The sequence below is a fragment of the Mobula hypostoma genome, chromosome 24, assembly GCF_963921235.1.
Source record: "Mobula hypostoma chromosome 24, sMobHyp1.1, whole genome shotgun sequence".
NCBI classification, from domain to species: domain Eukaryota; kingdom Metazoa; phylum Chordata; class Chondrichthyes; order Myliobatiformes; family Myliobatidae; genus Mobula; species Mobula hypostoma.
This window is the reverse complement of record NC_086120.1, coordinates 3390164-3409461: the sequence shown is the minus strand read 5'-3', so window position 1 is coordinate 3409461 and position 19298 is coordinate 3390164. Positions and strand designations below refer to the sequence as shown.

Sequence of the window (19298 nt, the reverse complement as noted above, 5' to 3'; positions counted from 1 at the left end):
CTGATCCTCTATGAGAACTGGTGTGTGCTCTCTCGACTTTCCTTTTCTGAAGTGTACAATCAGTTCTTTGGTCTTACTGACATTGATTGCAAGGTTGTTGCTGCGACACCACTCAACTAGCTGAATGTCTTACTCCTGTACACTCTATCATCACCATCTGAAATTCTGTCAGCAATAGTTGTATCGTCAGCAAATATATAGATGGCATTTGAGAAATTTCTAGCCACACAGCCATGTGCGTAGAGAGAGTAGAGCAGTGAGCTAAGCACACATCCCTGAGGTGCGCCAACCACTGACTGTCCACCTGGGTGCCTAAGATAGTGATAGCGTACCTTTCTGATGGTTCAAAGTACACATTATTGTTTCATGCACAAAATTATTAATTTAAATTATTAAAAATATTCTATAGAACTAATTTGAGGGCATATGTATAAGCTGCATATGTAATGTAAATGGAGGAGGCCACATCAGGAGCACTGGATGCAATAGGCGACCCCAGTAGATTTGCAGGTGAAGTGTTGCCTCACCTGGAAGGACTGTTTGTGGCCCTGAATGGAGGTGATGGAAGAGGTGTATGGTCAGGTGTATGAACTTCATATCTTGACATTTATTTATTGTGTTACAGTATGGAGTAGGCCCTTCTGGCCCTTCAAGCCATGCTGCACAGCAACCCATCAATTTAACACCAGCCTAATATAGGACAATTTATAATGACCAACTAATCTACCAACTGGTATGTCTTTGGACCATAGGAGGAAACCACAACACCCCAAGGAAATCCACACCGTCATGGGGAGGACGTTCAAACTCCTACATGCAACGTCAGGAACTGAACCCGGGTTGCCTGTACTGTGAAGCACTGTACTAACCTCTACTCTACCATGCCACCCCATGGGTTACAGGATCCCATCCCCAAGGTATCTCATTATACAGATGCAAATCTTACAAAATCTGACATCCAAAACACTTCTGGACCCAAGAATTTCAGATAAGAGGTGCTCAACCTGTACAAGAGTTTTAGCTGTGGGAGGACTCCAATGGCTGTAAATGTGTATTATTACAGTAATCAAGCTGGTACAGAATCTAAATAAAATCTCAGGTAAATATTAAGCACTGGTTTAACAAGGGTGTTAACTGGTTTAACAATCTCATGCAAATAATATTTATGACTGGAATCAAAGATAATAATACTACTCTTCCAAGTGCTGCAAATGAGATTGGACTATGCTGTGATGAGATGATGGGGCAAATAGTCATTTTGGTATCATAAATTTCCTATGATCTTATTTTATAATGCACAACTTCCTCAAGACTAAAAACTGTGACATTTGTAATGAGGCAGATTTAAGATTATTGAGAGAGGCACACTTCACGTCACTTCACTTGCCTTGCAGTGCACAATCGTTCATATATCATTTGAGACACAGCTGTCAGAGATCAAAAACCTTCAGACACAATTCCTACTCCCGTACACTCTTCCCAAGAGTCTACTAAAATTATGAGGTTTCGTTAAAATCGATCATTGTTAAGCTGCAGCACACACATTCCTTTCACCATTCCAAAGTATTCGTAATGGTTCCAATAATAGTGATTCATATCACAGTGCCCAAATGCGATATCATTTCAATGCAAACTTTATTCTGTGGGACAGAAATGATGCTTGGATCACTATAGGTCAATGTTCAAATAGACACTAAGCAAATATTTTGCAGCTATCAATCAACCATTGAATTTTCAGTGAAATTATTTGCACTGGAATCTGAATCTTGGCTTTCAAACAAAGATTTATTAATGAAGCATTATGCTGGGTTCACATCCCAGTCCCAATCTCACCATACTAAGATGAAGTTAAAACAAACACCAGCTCACTGTTGATTAGACATAAAAGTTTGTTCACCAATATTTTGCCCTTCATTATATTTTCATGGTCCATCACTGGTACGATGTTTCAGCTTGAGCTTGCATGCAGATAAGTGCCCCAAGAAATGAAATTTAACAGCCCATCGTGATGTGCTTAAAGCAAAACATAACTCATCAACTCATATTAGGGTTTGAAAAATACTTACAGATACTGGCGTAGTCCTTTCTGATGGTGGGATCATGTCTGGCGTCAGCACTTGGGGAGGGTCAACCCCTTTGCTGACCTTCTGCTGGATAAGATACATTGCTAAAGCGAACTGTTCCCTGTTCAGTTTTCCCATTTGTTTTGTGTCAGCTAGGGCCCTGTTGGAAAAGAGTTTACCTAGTAAGTGCAGCCTCACCAATACAACAACAATAATGCCATCATATTTAATATCAAACTATTAAAAAAAGCTATACAATGATAAAACATAACAATGTAACAGAAAACCAATCCAGTTGTAGTCTGCACTGACAAACAGAGGAAGTAGCCAAATAAATTGTTTGCAATGGTTCCAGTTTCAGCTACATTGCTATGGATTCCTCTCTCTTCAATAAGTGATAAAGAAATCAAATTCAGTTACTGCATCTCAGTTTAAGTCTCTCCCAGCTTAAGCGTCATTAGACACAGTATGGGAACCTTGCTGAAAATTCAAATTCAAATTCATTGGGGATGAAACTAGCTTATATTTAAAAACCTTTATCTTCCCTCAAAAGCTCATTTTGCAAGATAAAAATGGAATGTAAAGCAGTTCTAGCTAGTGGATTTCTCTATCAATGTTGGATGTGCTCTTGTACCCAACCATAGCAGAATCCAATTAGAGTGCTATATAAAAGTTTGTATTCAACTGGTTGTAGATTGTTCCTTTAGCGGAGCAATGACAGATGAAATTCAATCCTGAAAAGTATGACCTGATGCATTTTAAAATAACAGTAAGATAAACCCAGTAATAGAGAATATTAATGAAAAGAGGGGTCTGGGAGTACAAGTCTTTTGATCACTGAAAGTGGGAGCACAGATAGATAGGATGGTGAACATAGCAAATGGGATGCTAGACTTCATCAGCCGTGGCACAGGAGATAAGAGTAGGGACGTCACGTCAGTAGGTACATTATAAAAGATAGGTTAGGGCACAAATGAAGTCCTATCTGCAGCTCTGGTCAACACACTGTCAAAAGGTTGTGTTGTGCTGACGAAGGTGCACAAGGATGTTGCCTAGATTACAGCATTTCAGTTTTAAGGGAAGGTAAGATGGTCCAAGTTTGTTTCCTCTAGAATGCAAAATTATGAGGGGAAATGACAAAATCATTTGATATGAATTTTATGTCTCTTACCATACGTGAGCCAAGATATTCTGATGAAGTGCAGATTGCATGAAGATATCTTTTACTTCCAATCCACTCACATACCCATCCAGATCCAAGTCTATTTTGAGGAAGATGTCATCATATCGCATCTTGTCATTAGTTGGCACAACCCAATTTATTGGCTGCAACAAACAACATTATTTTCCAGATCATTACAGTGTAATCACAATGTATAAGTAATCCAGCATTAGCAATCACAAATCATCAGAGATCTGAGAACAGCACTGCCTTTATTCAACAACTATTCAATTGACTGCAGTACCAAGTATCTGAAGGGACTGCTCCCACATCAATACATATATTTGTAATGGGACTGTGACAGCACAAAGGTCATGAATTAATTTAGTCAAATGTGTACCCATAAGAAGCATTATCCAATTGAAACTCTACTGATTTCACTAGTATTTTCCCTGTAATGCAGTAAGTATAGCTTTATTATACATTTACAAAATATGGTTCAGTTATCCAAGGTCCTGGAAACTGCCATAACAAAAATTAAAGGTCTGCTTCTATAGCACACTCTAGTGGAAAGTCTGAGAAGAGCTTTGACAGAGCACCAGGAGTAAAGCATCTAAAGATTTCTTAGCCAAGGAAGAAAATATTTCCATAATCAACGTGATAACCGAAACTCCAGAATAAATCACAGCTATTGTGTCAGCATCAAAATGTTATACTTCTCTAAATGCTTGGAACAATCAAGTAGAATATATCATTACAAATTCCATGATAGAGGCCTAACTTTAACTCAGGTCTACAATTACAGGACTGATCAATATAACACAATAGCAAATAAACTACATAATTGATTTGGCAAATATCCACACCTTCACTTACTTATAATGATGTGGATGGAGGCAATTCAGCCCATCAGATCAATGCCATTTTGTCCCCCACCCAAGGGAGCAATTCCATTAGCCTCATTCAATCAAAAACTACTATAAATGCTCAAAAAGCTTTTGTTCAAAGTCCTGATGAAAGTCATCAACCTGAATTATTAACTCTGTTCTTCTATTCACAGATTCTGCCTACTTGTGTTGCACATCCAGCGTTTTCTGTTTTCGTTACATTGATTATGCACCCAATTATCTTCAGGGTAGGATAGGAGTTGTCTATAAGTGGGTCTTCAGGTGGCTGTAGAATCTGATCCAGGATCCACATACTCTGCTGCAGTATGGGTAAGAGTAAGCAGTGGCTGTGGTTAGTAGTGGATTTCTTGGTTGTTCAGTCTCTCTTTTTGCAGCTACCACTTGTTCTCTGCGGTACAATGGAGGTCATCCTCCTGTAGTATAGATCTACTCAAGATGTATCTATTGTGCAATGACTTCCCAGTTTTTAGATGTTATGCTGAATTTCTTCAGGCCAATTTTGATGTTATCTTTGAAGTGTTTCCTTTGCCCACCAGGAGCTTGCTGATCTTCCTCAGTGATTTCAGCTACCTTTTGTAGATGGTCCATGATTCAGCACCACACAGTAATGTAGTTAAGACACCTGTTCTATAAACCAAGTTTTGTTTGGACCTTCAGGTCACGGTCTTCAAAGACTCTTTTCCTTAATCTAGCACTAGCACTATTCAGACTGTGGTTGATCTCTGAGTGGATGTCTGCTTTTGAGGAGAGAATACTGCCAAGGTAGGGAAAGTGGTCTACATTTTCAAGGGCAAAACCCTTTATGGAGGACTGGACAAATGGCTGGTTAGGAAGTGGCTAATATATGACCTATGCCTTTTTTATATTTAAGTCAGGACCTAGGCCCCCAGGCCCTACATGCCTTGCAAAGACATTCAAGATGCACTAGAGATCTTCTTCAGAGCATGCTGCATCATCTGGATACCGATGCTCCATGACAGTGGTGGTGTTATCATCGATAGTGATGGTAGATGTTCTACGAGAATGAATAGCAATCCTGACTAATTAGCCATGGTTGCTCTGTACTCTACAGCCCCAAAGTGAATTACAGCATAAACAGTGAAGGAACAAAAACTAAAGGATTATCCAAACACTTCTCACAACTTTTGCAGCCTTTTTAAAGTCTGGAAATTCTGAAAATCTTCAGCTGATTAGACAGCCTGTAATAGGCAAGTCGTGCCTGGTGAATCAGATTTACTAAGGCCATGCATCAGGAACACATGAGAAAACCCTGCTTAAGTGACTGAAGGAAGGAACCACCTGACAAACTACCCCAACTGCTCATCATTAGCCATCATCTGCCATACATGCAGTTTTCACATTGGTCTCATTAGCCATTAAAATTCGACAAAGCAGGAGTGGACTAAAGTCACCCTCAATCCTGAGGGTTGGTTTAAGGAGACTGATATTTACTTAAAAACATTTTTAAAAAGCATTTGACATGCCCTCACAAGATACTGCTACCTTACGTTGAAACTCATTGAATTGAAGGCTAACTATTAATCCAGTTATGCATTTGGCTGAGACACACCTTTGCTCCAGCTGCAATAGGCAGGATTTCCTGGTGGCCAACTATTTTAATTCTACTCCCTATTCCTATTCCATGAGCAACACCTCATATTCCATCTGTGGAAACTCCAACCTACCAGCATGAACATAGATTTCTCTAACTTATGGTTACTGCTCCCCCTTCTCTCTTTCTCCATTCTTCATTTTGGCTCCCCTCTTACCCCTCCTCTTCTCACCTGCCTTATCATCTCATTCTGGTGCCCTCTTCCTTTCCTTTCTCAGATGATCCACTCTATTCTCATGTCATAGAGTTGTTCTTCTTCAGCTCTTTACATTTTCCTCCCAGATTTTCACTTCATTCTCCACTCTCCCTCCTAATTTTCTTCCCCCTCACTTGGTTTGTGTTGGGCACGTGGCCAAGTGGTTAAGGCATTTGTCTAGTGATTTGAAGGTCACTAGTTTGAGCCTCAGCTGTGGTAGCGTGTTTGTGTCCTTGAGCAAGGCACTTAATCACACATTGCTCTGGTCTGTGCGAAGAGTGGCGCCCCACACAGTCTTCCAATCTGCGCCTTGTAAAGCATGAAAATGCCCGACGCAGGCCTCTCATGGTCTGAGTTGACGTTCCCCACTCCACTTGGTTTCATTTATCACCTGCCAGCATGTACTCCTTCTACTCCATCCGTCTTCTTATGCTGGCTTCATATATATCCCAGTCCCTATATGGGGTGTCAGCCAGAAACATCGTTTGTTTATTCTGCTTTATAAATGCTGCCTGACGTGATGAGTGTGTTCCACTGAATTTACAGCATCTGCAGAATCTGTTGTGCTTATGACTTGGTGGAACAAAGGTGCCCAAAGAGTTATATGTACATTCAAGGACAGTACTGAAAATAGTCATAGTCATACTTTATTGATCCCGGGGGAAATTGGTTTTCGTTACAGTTGCACCATAAATAATTAAATAGTAATAAAACCATAAATAGTTAAATAGTAATATGTAAATTATGCCGGGAAATAAGTCCAGGACCAGCCTATTGGCTCAGGGTGTCTGACCCTCCATGGGAGGAGTTGTAAAGTTTGATGGCCACAGGCTGGAATGACTTCCTATGACGCTCTGTGTTGCATCTCAGTGGAATAAGTCTCTGGCTGAATGTACTCCTGTGCCCACCCAGTACATTATGTAGTGGATGGGAGACATTGTCCAAGATGGCATGCAACTTGGACAGCATCCTCTTTTCAGACACCACCGTCAGCGAGTCCAGTTCCATCCCCACAACATCACTGGCCTTACGAATGAGTTTGTTGATTCTGTTGGTGTCTGCTACCCTCAGCCTGCTGCCCCAGCACACAACAGCAAACATGATCGCACTGGCCACCACAGACTCGTAAGACATCCTCAGCATCGTCCGGCAGATGTTAAAGGACACCAGTCTCCTCAGGAAATAGAGATGGCTCTGACCCTTCTTGTAGACAGCCTCTGTGTTCTTTGACCAGTCCAGTTCATTGTCAATTCGTATCCCCAGGTATTTGTAATCCTCCACCATGTCCACACTGACCCCCTGGATGGAAACAGGGGTCGCCAGTACCTTAGCTCTCCTCAGGTCAACCACCAGCTCCTTAGTCTTTTTCACATTAAGCTGCAGATAATTCTGCTCACACCATGTGACAAAGTTTCCTACAGTAGCCCTGTACTCAGCCTCATCAACCTTGCTGATGCATCCAACTATGGCAGAATCATCAGAAAACTTCTGAAGATGACAAGACTCTGTGCAGTAGTTGAAGTCCGAGGTGTAAATGGTGAAGAGAAAGGGAGACAAGACAGTCCCCTGTGGAGCCCCAGTGCTGCTGATCACTCTGTCAGACACACAGTGTTGCAAGCACACATACTGTGGTCTGCCAGTCAGGTAATCAAGAATCCATGACACCAGGAAAGCATCCACCTGCATCACTGTCAGCTTCTCCCCCAGCAGAGCAGGGGGGATGGTGTTGAATGCACTGGAGAAGTCAAAAAACATGACCCTCACAGTGCTCACTGGCTTGTCCAGGTGGGCATAGACACGGTTCAGCAGGTAGACGATGGCATCCTCAACTCCTAGTTGGGGCTGGTAGGCGAACTGGAGGGGATCTAAGTGTGGCCTGACCATAGGCCGGAGCAGCTCCAGAACAAGTCTCTCCAGGGTCTTCATGATGTGGGAGGTCAATGCCACCAGTCTGTAGTCATTGAGGCCACTGGGGCACAGTGTCTGCAGCACAGGGACGAGGTAGGACGTCTTCCACAGCACAGGAACCCTCTCGGCGCCTCAGGCTCAGGTTGAAGACATGGCGAAGTACTCCACATAGCTGAGGGGCACAGGCTTTGAGCACCCTGGTACTGACACCATCCGGTCCTGCAGCCTTGCTTGGGTTGAGACGTTTCAGCTGTCTTCTCACCTGTTCAGCTGTGAAGCCCACCGTGGTGGTTTCGTGTGGGGAATGGGTATAGTCATGAGAGCAGGGTGGGGGACTGTGAGGAGGGGTAGGAGGAGAGAGTGGAATATGTGTTGGTTGGGGGTCAACAACAGATGACCCATGTGGGGAATGGGCAGGGGCCACAATGTCAAATCTGTTAAAGAACAGGGTAAGTTCGTTGGCCCTGTCCACACTGCCTTCAGCTCCTCTGTTGCTAGTTTGCCAGAACCCAGTGATGATCCTTGTCCAACTCCAGACCTCTCTTATGTTGTTCTGCTGGAGTTTCCACTCAAGCTTCCTCCTGTACCTGTCTTTAGCCTCCCTGATCCTGGCTTTCAGGTCCCTCTGTATTGCCCTCAGCTCCTCCCTATTTTCATCTCTAAACGCCCTCTTTTTAGCATTCAGGATGTCCTTAATGTCCTTTGTTACCCATGGCTTGTTATTTGAATAACAAAGGACAGTTCCTGTCAGAACATTGCAGTCCACACAGAAGTTGATGTAATCAGTGATGCACTCTGTAAGCCCATCAATATCCTCTCCATGTGGCTCACAGAGTGCCTGCCAGTCTGTCACCTCAAAACAACCCTGGAGCGCCTCATAAGCCTCCTCTGACCATTTCCTCACTGTCCTCGAGGTTGCAGGTTTACTCTTCACCAGAGTCACGTAGCAGGGTTTTAGATGCACCAGGTTGTGATCTGACCTTCCCAATGGGGGGAGGGGAGAGGAGCTGTATGCATCCTTAACATTAGCATACATCAAATCCAGAGTCCTCTCCCCTCTGGTTGTACTGCTCACATACTGCGTGAAGTTGGGCAGTGTTCTAGCCATGGTAACTTGGTTGAAGTCACCCAAGATGGTAATGAGGGCACTCGGGTGCTGGGTTTGTAATCTGGCTATGACGGTGTAAATGATGTTACACGCCGACGTCGGGTTGGCAGAGGGAGGGATGTACACAACCACAATTGCATGCGAGATTTCCCCTGGCAAATAATATGGCCGGAGTCCAACAGCAAAAAGTTCAATATCCAGGCTATAAACACATTCCTTGATCGTAATATGACCAGGATTGCACCATCTGTTGTTTACCAGAACAGCAAGCCCCCCTCCTTTACGCTTACCGCTCTCAGTGCAATTCTGGTCAGCCCGAACGGTCTGGAAGCCCTCTATGGAAACGCTTTGATCGGGTATGTCTTCGTGCAGCCACGTTTCAGTAAAACACATAACACTGCTCTCCCGAACTGTTCTCTGACTCCTGACAAGTGCCGTCAATTCATCCATTTTATTACCCAGCGATCTCACATTGCCCATGATGAGAGAGGGGAGACATGGCTTATAACTTCTCTTCTCCACAAGCCTCTGTTGTCTCGACCCGGTCCTCTTCCCTCGCCTTTTTGATCCCCCTGTGCATCCTCTGTGTGTTTTCCTCCAGATTTCAGCCGGGGTGTCCGCCACTCTCTTTGCTAAACCGGCCGGCATAAGCGCAATCAGCTGGTCCCTGGAATAAACAATGCGGCCATACTGCTGCCACCCTAATGAGACATGTCTGAATGTAACTATTTCCAGCGCTAAAAAACCAAATTAAAACTCTCTCCACCAGCATGTTAGAGAGGGTGCAGCTTGAACGTGTTACCGTGAGAAAAAAAATACAACAAATAACCTAAGTTAAAAAAGTTTAAAAGGTAAGAATCTAGACAGAGCAACTGTAACAGGCTGCATACACAACCGGCGCATGCGGCATGCGCAAATAATAACCATGGCTGACCTCTAAATCTATAAAAATTGGAGTTTGTGAGAAAAAGGCAATGTTACAGTGATACACAGCCTCAGTTAGACACATTTACCTCAAGGTCTGAGTAACACATCTTTGTGTAGGCAAATTAGCCTTGGGAGATGTGCCAGAAGAATACTTGGACTTGTAAGAGTTTAAATGATGAGAAGAGGTTACAGCAACCAGGGCTATCATGATATCAGATGACAGGCTTAATTTCAGTTATCAAGGTACTAAGGGAAACAAGATAGAAATCTAAAGAAAGCTATTTACACTAACTCACGTCTACTACTAGGGACAAAGGATAACAGCTACAGCAAGGTCTAACTTTAGGATGAATTTATGAAATAATATGTGGAAACCTAAAGTATCTTCCATTAATGGATTGGAGCTAAGTTGATAATGTAAAATCTAATGTTGAAAAGATCTTTGATAAACAATGATACTAGAGGGCAGTTTGCTTGGGAGAGCACGTGCAAAGTCGCCAGTTACTGGCGCCATCTTTAGCGGAAAGATACAAGGACATATTAAGATGGGCTTTAAAATAGCTAAGGTTTTAATGAAAGGTAGGGCAGACTCAAGGAATTAAAACAGCTTAGTCTTGTTCCTACTTCATAAGACTGGCAACTTCCAAAGAAAAACCGTCTGATCCTAATCACACTACTGGGGCGAGAAAGTGTACTGAATAGAGTGGAATAAATGACAGACAAACCACTGAGCTGCTTGTGTGAGACGCTGTAGAAACCTGAGAGTGTATACATCTTATCACCAGTTAATAAACTGTGACAATACAGATTAGCTCATCAAGATGCAAGAATGATTCCTGTCAATCACCTGTTTAATGTGTTTTGGAGAAATGCTCCCTGTGCTGTTTAAGCTATTAATACTGCCGTGTGATGGAGTGGATCTCAGGCTATCTTTAGGGGGAGGACTGGCAGGTAAAACTGGCACAGAACCAGCAAGTGATGGCCCTTGCTTTTTCCTCTTGGATGGCGGTAGAAGTGCAGACGGCAGAGTAGGGGGAACTGGCTCCTTCTCCAAAGCTCTGTAAACAAGATGCATCGCCTGCAAATATAATAAAAAGACAATCTATTTACAGTTCAGCAAAAACAGCAGTTCTACATTTGCAATCTGAACTTCAGTAATAAAATAACAGAAGTTTAAAAGGTATTGAATGTTAATTAAGCAAAGTTCAGATAGTAACTTCTTGGACTGCACATCCACTGTAAACATCAGAATGACGACATCTGAGAGGTTCTCCCTTACTCTTATCTAAAAGATTTTGCGGAGGAAAAAACAATATAATCAGAGTAATGATTCAATTTCAGTAAAACTGCACTATCTGACTGTTCAGAAATCTGGATGTAATTGGCTCACTGGGTGCCAGTTCCCACTCTCCCTTTAAACTTACTGGGTTTTACTGAAAAATTCATTCCGGTGCATAACATCTTTTAAAAAAGTAAATGAAGGATGCAGAGTATGTTATCCAATAGTCCAGAACCATCGAAGTCCAATATATCAAACAGCACCTCAGAAAAACTTTCAACAGGAAAAACTCAAAGGCCTGCCAGTTCATATCTAAGCACCTCCTTAACAGTGAAGCAAGTCTTAATTACAACAAAACAGACCATCTGTCACTCTAAATTAGTAAGTATGAAACTCCCTCTTTCAAGCTTTCAATTACTGGAGATTTAAATAATTTAAATGTATTTCAATTTGTTCCTTTTCCCGTTAATAATTTGCTTCATGAACTTCAATTAACAAAGAATTCAATATTCTATTAGTCTCCTCATGCAACTTTCAAGGAAGGAGGAACATGCCAAAAGGTCCCTTGATCCTGCTCTGCTGTTTACTGTCTGTTCCCTATTATCCACGCAGACCAATCATATCAGTATTTAATATTCACAGCATCCGCAGTTTTTTGGGTTGCAGACTTTGAAAGGTTCACTGTGGTCAAAGAAAATAATTCATTTTCAACCCTGTCTTCAAAAAGTAACCCCTTATGAGAGGAATCGCACAATTGCTTTCTTGACAATTTCTAACTTTCAGTAAAAACAATGTGTCCTTTGGGATGCACACATATATAGGAACTTTCAGTCCAAAAACCCTTAACAATCCATAGACAACAAAAACAAGTCAAAAAGTAAAGAATTGAAATGGGTTCCGTAAGTGAATTTTTTTTTGTTCAGGTTATTTTCTTTATAGTGACTTCAGATTAATATTTTAAAGCCCCTATTTGAAATCAGCCAGCAAGAGCCACTCCATCTGACAGCACAAACATTAAAATACTTACCACAGCAAACTCATCTTTGTCCAGGTGGCCATCTTTATCAACATCACTAAGGTCCCAAACCTAATTCAGATTAAAATAAGAAAGAAAATTCATGGTAAGGAGTTCAACCAAGTTTTACATCAGTCATAATACCGCAAAAGGACAGGTAGAAATAAATCTTAAAAATTTAACAACACCTAAAGATGCTCAAGTCCAAATAGAAAGTGCTGGAAACACTCCGTAGGTCAAACAGTAACTATGGAAAGAGACGCTTAACATTTGAAGTCTGAGACCATTTGCTATTTTGCAAAAGGCTGAGTTTAATCAAATGAATAAGATAAAGCTGGAGCAGAAATTATGGTCACTGACCATATACCTCACTTCCTTGGCATAGGAAAGAGTAGAAGGAAAGTGCATCCACACTTCCTCTTCAGGAAGTCACTGCTTTGCTACTGGACTGAACAGTGAATGTAATGGTGAAACAGATAGCCAACTGCATCAGAGGCAAAATTTTATGAATACAGGCAACTGATAACCTGTAATTTCCTTCAAAATGCTCGCTATTACCCAACAAAATCTGACCCTAAACCTTAAGATATTTGTAAACATAAGATTGATTATAGCAATGTAAAAAAAAGATTGTAAAATTAGATTATTCCCAAATGAGTATATAACTTATAAAAACTCAGTACAAAGTTTTTGCTTCTGAAGAATTTGATTGACTTCCAAGGATCAAAGTGCATCTTAAAGACATCTAGAACATTTCTTCCAGAAAGGTTTCCAAAATGTCTAAATAAAGGAATTAAGAGCTAGCTTTGTTGCTAGTGACTATTATATGTGAAATTTGACATGTTATCTAAAAGAAAAAGACTGCAGAGGATGGAAATCTGAAATTAAAATATACATCACTGAAAAACATGCTCAACCTATGGAGAGCTGAACACCAAACATGAACAACAGGAATTCTGCAGATGCTGGAAATTCAAGCAACATACATCAAAGTTGCTGGTGAACGCAGCAGGCCAAGCAGCATCTGTAGGAAGAGGTGCAGTCGACGTTTCAGGCCGAGACCCTTCGTCAGGACTAACTGAAGGAAGAGTGAGTAAGGGATTTGAAAGTAGGAGGGGGAGGGGGAGATCCAAAATGATAGGAGAAGATAGGAGGGGGAGGGATAGAGCTGAGAGCTGGACAGGTGACAGGCAAAAGGGGATACGAGAGGATCATGGGACAGGAGGTCCGGGAAGAAAGACAAGGGGGGGGCGGGGGTTGACCCAGAGGATGGGCAAGAGGTATATTCAGAGGGACAGAGGGAGAAAAAGGAGAGTGAGAGAAAGAATGTGTGCATAAAAATGAGTAACAGATGGGGTACGAGGGGGAGGTGGGGCCTTAGCGGAAGTTAGAGAAGTCGATGTTCAAGCCATCAGGTTGGAGGCTACCCAGACGGAATATAAGGTGCTGTTCCTCCAACCTGAGTGTGGCTTCATCTTTACAGTAGAGGAGGCCGTGGACAGACATGTCAGAATGGGAATGGGACGTGCAGAATGGGACCACCAACTGCGACTCCAGCCTTGAACTCCAGGCCGGGTCTTTATGTGCTGCTATTGTGACTCCCGTCTCCCCTTCCCCCACCACCACTCTGCAGCCCTGTCTTCCTCAGATCCCACCGTCAACTCCTGGGCCCTCAGAGGCTCCATCTTCCTCTCACCCCAACCCTCCCCTTTCCACTGACACCCCCAGCCTCCCCTGTCCCCCCTCTGATCCCAGCTCTCATCCGTGCCGGGTCTTTACCATCCCCTCCGACCTTCAACTGTCGGAGGCAGAACGCTCTGTTCTCAGTAAGGACCTCACGTTTGTCCCCCTTCACCCACACCTCAGCGAGTTCCGTGTTCGCCACGATGCGGAACTTTTCTTCCGCCGTCTCCGTCTCCGAGCCTACTTCTTCGGCAAGGACTCTTCCACCCCCACCGATGACCCCTTCTCCCGTCTTCAACCCTCCTCTTCTTCATGGACACCCCGCTCTGGTCTTCTGCCTGCTCTGGATCTCTTTATTGCTAACTGCCGACGGGACATCAACCGTCTCGACTTCACCTCACCTTGTCCCCATTCCAACCTCACTCCTTCGGAACGCTCTGCTCTCCACTCCCTCCGCGCTAATCCTAACCTTATTATTAAACCTGCCGATAAGGGGGGTGCTGTTGTAGTCTGGCGTACTGACCTCTACCTTGCCGAGGCACAGCGACAACTCGCGGATACCTCCTGTTATTTACCCCTCGATCGTGACCCCACTAAGGAGCACCAGGCCATTGTCTCCCACACCATCACCGACTTTATCCGCTCAGGGGATCTCCCATCCACTGCTACCAACCTTATAGTTCCCACACCCCGCACTTCCCGTTTCTACCTCCTACCCAAGATCCACAAACCTGCCTGTCCTGGCCGAACCAATTGTCTCAGCTTGCTCCTGCCCCACTGAACTCATTTCTGCATACCTCGACACTGTTTTATCACCCCTTGTTCAATCCCTTCCGACCTATGTTCCTGACACTTTTCACGCTCTTAAACTTTTCGATGAGTTTAAGTTCCCTGGCCCCCACCGCTTTATTTTCACCATGGATGTCCAGTCCTTATATACTTCCACCCCCCATCAGGAAGGTCTCAAAGCTCTACGCTTCTTTTTGGATTCCAGACCTAATCAGTTCCCTTCTACCACCACTCTGCTCCGTCTAGCGGAATTAGTCCTTACTCTTAATAATTTCTCCTTTGGCTCCTCCCACTTCCTCCAAACTAAAGGTGTAGCTATGGGCACCCGTATGGGTCCTAGCTATGCCTGCCTTTTTGTTGGGTTTGTGGAACAATCTATGTTCCGTGCCTATTCTGGTATCTGTCCCCCACTTTTCCTTCGCTACATCGACAACTGCATTGGTGCTGCTTCCTGCACGAATGCAGAACTCGTTGACTTTATTAACTTTGCCTCCAACTTTCACCCTGCCCTCGAGTTTACCTGGTCCATTTCCGACACCTCTCTCCCCTTTCTAGATCTTTCTGTCTCTGTCTCTGGAGACAGCTTATCCACTGATGTCTACTATAAGCCTACTGACTCTCACAGCTATCTGGACTATTCCTCTTCTCACCCTGTCTCTTGCAAAAACGCCATCCCCTTCTCGCAATTCCTCCGTCTCCGCCGCATCTGCTCTCAGGATGAGGCTTTTCATTCTAGGACGAGGGAGATGTCTTCCTTTTTTAAAGAAAGGGGCTTCCCTTCCTCCACTATCAACTCTGCTCTTAAACGCATCTCCCCCATTTCACGTACATCTGCTCTCACTCCATCCTCCCACCACCCCACTAGGAATAGAGTTCCCCTGGTCCTCACCTACCACCCCACCAGCCTCTGGGTCCAACATATTATTCTCCGTAACTTCCGCCACCGCCAACGGGATCCCACCACTAAGCACATCTTTCCCTCCCCCCCTCTCTCTGCATTCCGCAGGGATCGCTCCTTACACAACTCCCTTGTCCATTCGTCCCCCCCATCCCTCCCCACTGATCTCCCTCCTGGCACTTATCCGTGTAAGTGGAACAAGTGCTACACATGCCCTTACACTTCCTCCCTTACCACCATTCAGGGCCCCAAACAGTCCTTCCAGGTGAGGCATCACTTCACTTGTGAGTCGACTGGGGTGATTTACTGCGTCCGGTGCTCCCGATGTGGCCTTTTATATATTGGCGAGACCCGACGCAGACTGGGAGACCGCTTTGCTGAACATCTACGCTCTGTCCGCCAGAGAAAGCAGAATCTCCCAGTGGCCACACATTTTAATTCCACATCCCATTCCCATTCTGACATGTCTATCCACGGCCTCCTCTACTGTAAAGATAAAGCCACACTCAGGTTGGAGGAACAACACCTTATATTCCGTCTGGGTAGCCTCCAACCTGATGGCATGAACATCGACTTGTCTAACTTCCGCTAAAGCCCCACCTCCCCCTCGTACCCCATCTGTTACTCATTTTTATGCACACATTCTTTCTCTCACTCTCCTTTTTCTCCCTCTGTCCCTCTGAATATACCTCTTGCCCATCCTCTGGGTCAACACCCCCCCCTTGTCTTTCTTCCCGGACCTCCTGTCCCATGATCCTCTCGTATCCCCTTTTGCCTATCACCTGTCCAGCTCTTGGCTCTATCCCTCCCCCTCCTGTCTTCTCCTATCATTTTGGATCTCCCCCTCCCCCTCCTACTTTCAAATCCCTTACTCACTCTTCCTTCAGTTAGTCCTGACGAAGGGTCTCAGCCTGAAACGTCGACTGCACCTCTTCCTACAGATTGGCCTGCTGCGTTCACCAGCAACCTTGATGTATGTTACCAAACATGAAGGTGGTTTTTCACCAGAGGTCATTATCTAAGACACTATCTTTGGTTTTCTCTTCACAGATGCTACATCATATGCTATTTCCCACATTTTTCATACTAATTAAACATCAAAGGTCTGTTTGGGGTCCTCTTCTCAAAAAGCAAGCAGCCCAGCTGCTGTGCCACTTCACAAGATGTTCTGGTTTTAAAAATCAGTCTTTGAACAATGTATTGACTGAAACAGTAACATTCAAAAGTATTTATTTTAACAAATGCAATATCAAAACTACAGTCACAGTGAAAAAGTTGGTAGAAATATACAATATCATGCTCACCCTTCCCAAGACATCAAGAGGTAAGTTTGAGTTTATCAACACAGGTTTGACCTTGTCACCGGATAGGAGGCCATTGATTGGGGACAAGCTTTCAAAAATTCCATCGAATTTGGCTTTTTCTTCAGGCTATTGAAGAGGAGATAAGGATAGTTGCACTTAATATTAAGGTAATATTTAAAATATTCATTCCAATACTAGTCTTGAAAGTTAATTCCATAATTAATATCCAGCATGGATATTTTGCCTCTTGCTCTATGATACTGAAGTCAACCTTCCCCCAATGCAGGAATTAAATTTCTGCTCCATTTTTATTATATCTCATATTATCTCTCACATTTCAATAAAAGGGATGAGACATTAATCTACCACGGCTATGCTAGAGTTACTATGTTTTGTTAGGCACTTTCTAAACTCTTAAAACATTTTGATGTTACAACTACACCCTGTACAGTTCAGTTAGTTTTCAACTATGACATTTCATTAACATTCAATGTTATATAGCTTCCTCTTAAATTTCCACATTGTTGACAGTTTATCTTCACCTTTTTCAAAAGCCAGTTTTATTCTCCATAATTGATCACCAAATCTCTTTATTTTCTTCTCTTGATGTGGTTTCATTCTAACTTCATCAACTTCTTCAATGTACAGAGCTCCCCTGGGCCCATTCCCCTCAAAAATAAGTATACCATTTTGGATACTGTTGTGGGGAACGGGGGAATGCTGCGGAGATCAGATTACTGGCACTGAGCATTGGTCCAGGGTGCAGAAAGGAGAGAGGGAGAAGGGAGCGGTCGTGATAGAGGACTTGATAGTAAGAGTAACAGACAGGAGATTCTGTGGACGTGAGTGAGACACCTGGATGATATGTTGCCTCGCAGGTGCCAAGGTCAGGGAGGCCTCTGATTGTGTCTACTGCATTTTGGTGCGGGCGGGGGGGCAGCCAGATATCTTTGTACATATTGGGACCAATGACATAAGAAGGAAAAGCAAAGAGGTCCTGAAGAGAGAATCTTGAGAGCTAGGCATAAAGCTGAGAAACAGGGCTTCCAGGGTAGTATTTTCTGGATTGTTACCTGTGCCACGTGCCAGTGAGGATAGAAACAGGATAATTTGGCAGATAAGTGTGTGGCCAAGAGCTGATGCAGGGAGCAGGGCTTCAGGTTCTTGGATCATTGGGATCTCTTCTAGGGGAGGTATGACCTGTACAAAGGGGATGGGTAGCACCTGAACCTGAGAGGGACCAATATTCTCACAGGAAGTATTTTTTTAGAACTGTTGGGGAAGGTTTAAACTTATTTGGCAGGGGCATGGGAAGTGGAGTGAAGAGAGTCAGGATAGGACGGATGATTAAAAAAAGCCAAGATAGAGTGCGGTCAGACTGTCAGGAAGGGCAGGCAGATGATAGGATAAAATTGCTGTCAGCAGTGTGAGTATCAGTGCATTAGGGATGCAGAATCAAAAAGGATAGCAAATACCGTATTCAAGGTGTTATACCTCAATGCACAGACTATAAGAAATAAGGTGGATGATCTTCTTGTACTTTTACAGATTGTCAGATTTGATGTTGTGGCCATCACTGAACCATGGCTGAAGGATGGTTGTAGTTGGGAGCTGAATATCCAATGTTATATATTGTATCGGAGGGATAGGAAGGTAGGCAGAGGAAATGGCATGGCTCTGCTGGTAAAGAATGGCATCAAAACTGTAGAAAGATGTGACATAAGATTGGAAGATGTTGAATCCTTGTGGGTTGAGTTAAGAAACTGCAAAGGTAAAAGGACCCTGGTGGCAGTTATATATAGTAGCTAGGATGTGGACTGCAGATTACAATGGGAAATGGATAGGGTGCGTCAAGAGGGCAATGTTATGATAGTCATGGAAGACTAACATACAAGTAGATTGGAAAAATCATGCTGGTAATGGATCTTAAGCGAGTGAATTTGTTGAATGCCTACGAGATGACTTTTTAGAGCAGTCTGTCATTAAGCTCCCTAGGGGATTGGCTATACTGGATTGGGTGTTATGTAATAAACCAGAGGTGATTAGGGAGTTTAAGGTAAAAAAAAAATCCTTAGGAGGCAGTGATCACAATATGATTGAGTTCAACTTGAAATTTGACAGAGAGAAAGTAAAGTCTGCAATAACAGTATTTCATGGAGTAAAGGAAATTATAGTGGTTTGAGAAAGGAGCTGGCCAAAGTAAATTGGAAGGAGGTTCTGGCAGGGGTGACAGCAGACAGCAATGTCTCGAGTTTCTGGGAAAAACGATGAAGGTGCAGGATAGATGCATTCCAAAAACAAAGAAATACTCAAATAGCAAAATAGCACAACTGTGGCTGACAACGGAAGTCAAAGCTAATGTGAAAGCAAAAGAGGGCATTATATACAAAAGAGGGCATACAACAATATTCAGGGCCCCAGACAGTCCTTCCAGGTGAGGCAACAC

At 43.4% G+C, this 19298-nt stretch overlaps 1 protein-coding gene across 3 annotated transcripts in view; it reads right to left on the bottom strand.

The window, feature by feature from the left end:
• Window positions 1-19298, bottom strand: part of eps15l1a (epidermal growth factor receptor pathway substrate 15-like 1a) — a 492163-nt gene that overhangs the window by 354287 nt on the left and 118578 nt on the right. For all 3 annotated transcript variants that reach the window (XM_063032448.1, XM_063032447.1, XM_063032449.1), the window contains 5 exons: window positions 16853-16978; window positions 12191-12250; window positions 10732-10962; window positions 3235-3389; window positions 2067-2223 (listed from right to left, as the gene is read on the bottom strand). In XM_063032448.1, coding sequence (XP_062888518.1) covers window positions 2067-2223; window positions 3235-3389; window positions 10732-10962; window positions 12191-12250; window positions 16853-16978 — 729 coding nt within the window. The remainder of the gene's footprint in view (window positions 1-2066; window positions 2224-3234; window positions 3390-10731; window positions 10963-12190; window positions 12251-16852; window positions 16979-19298) is intronic.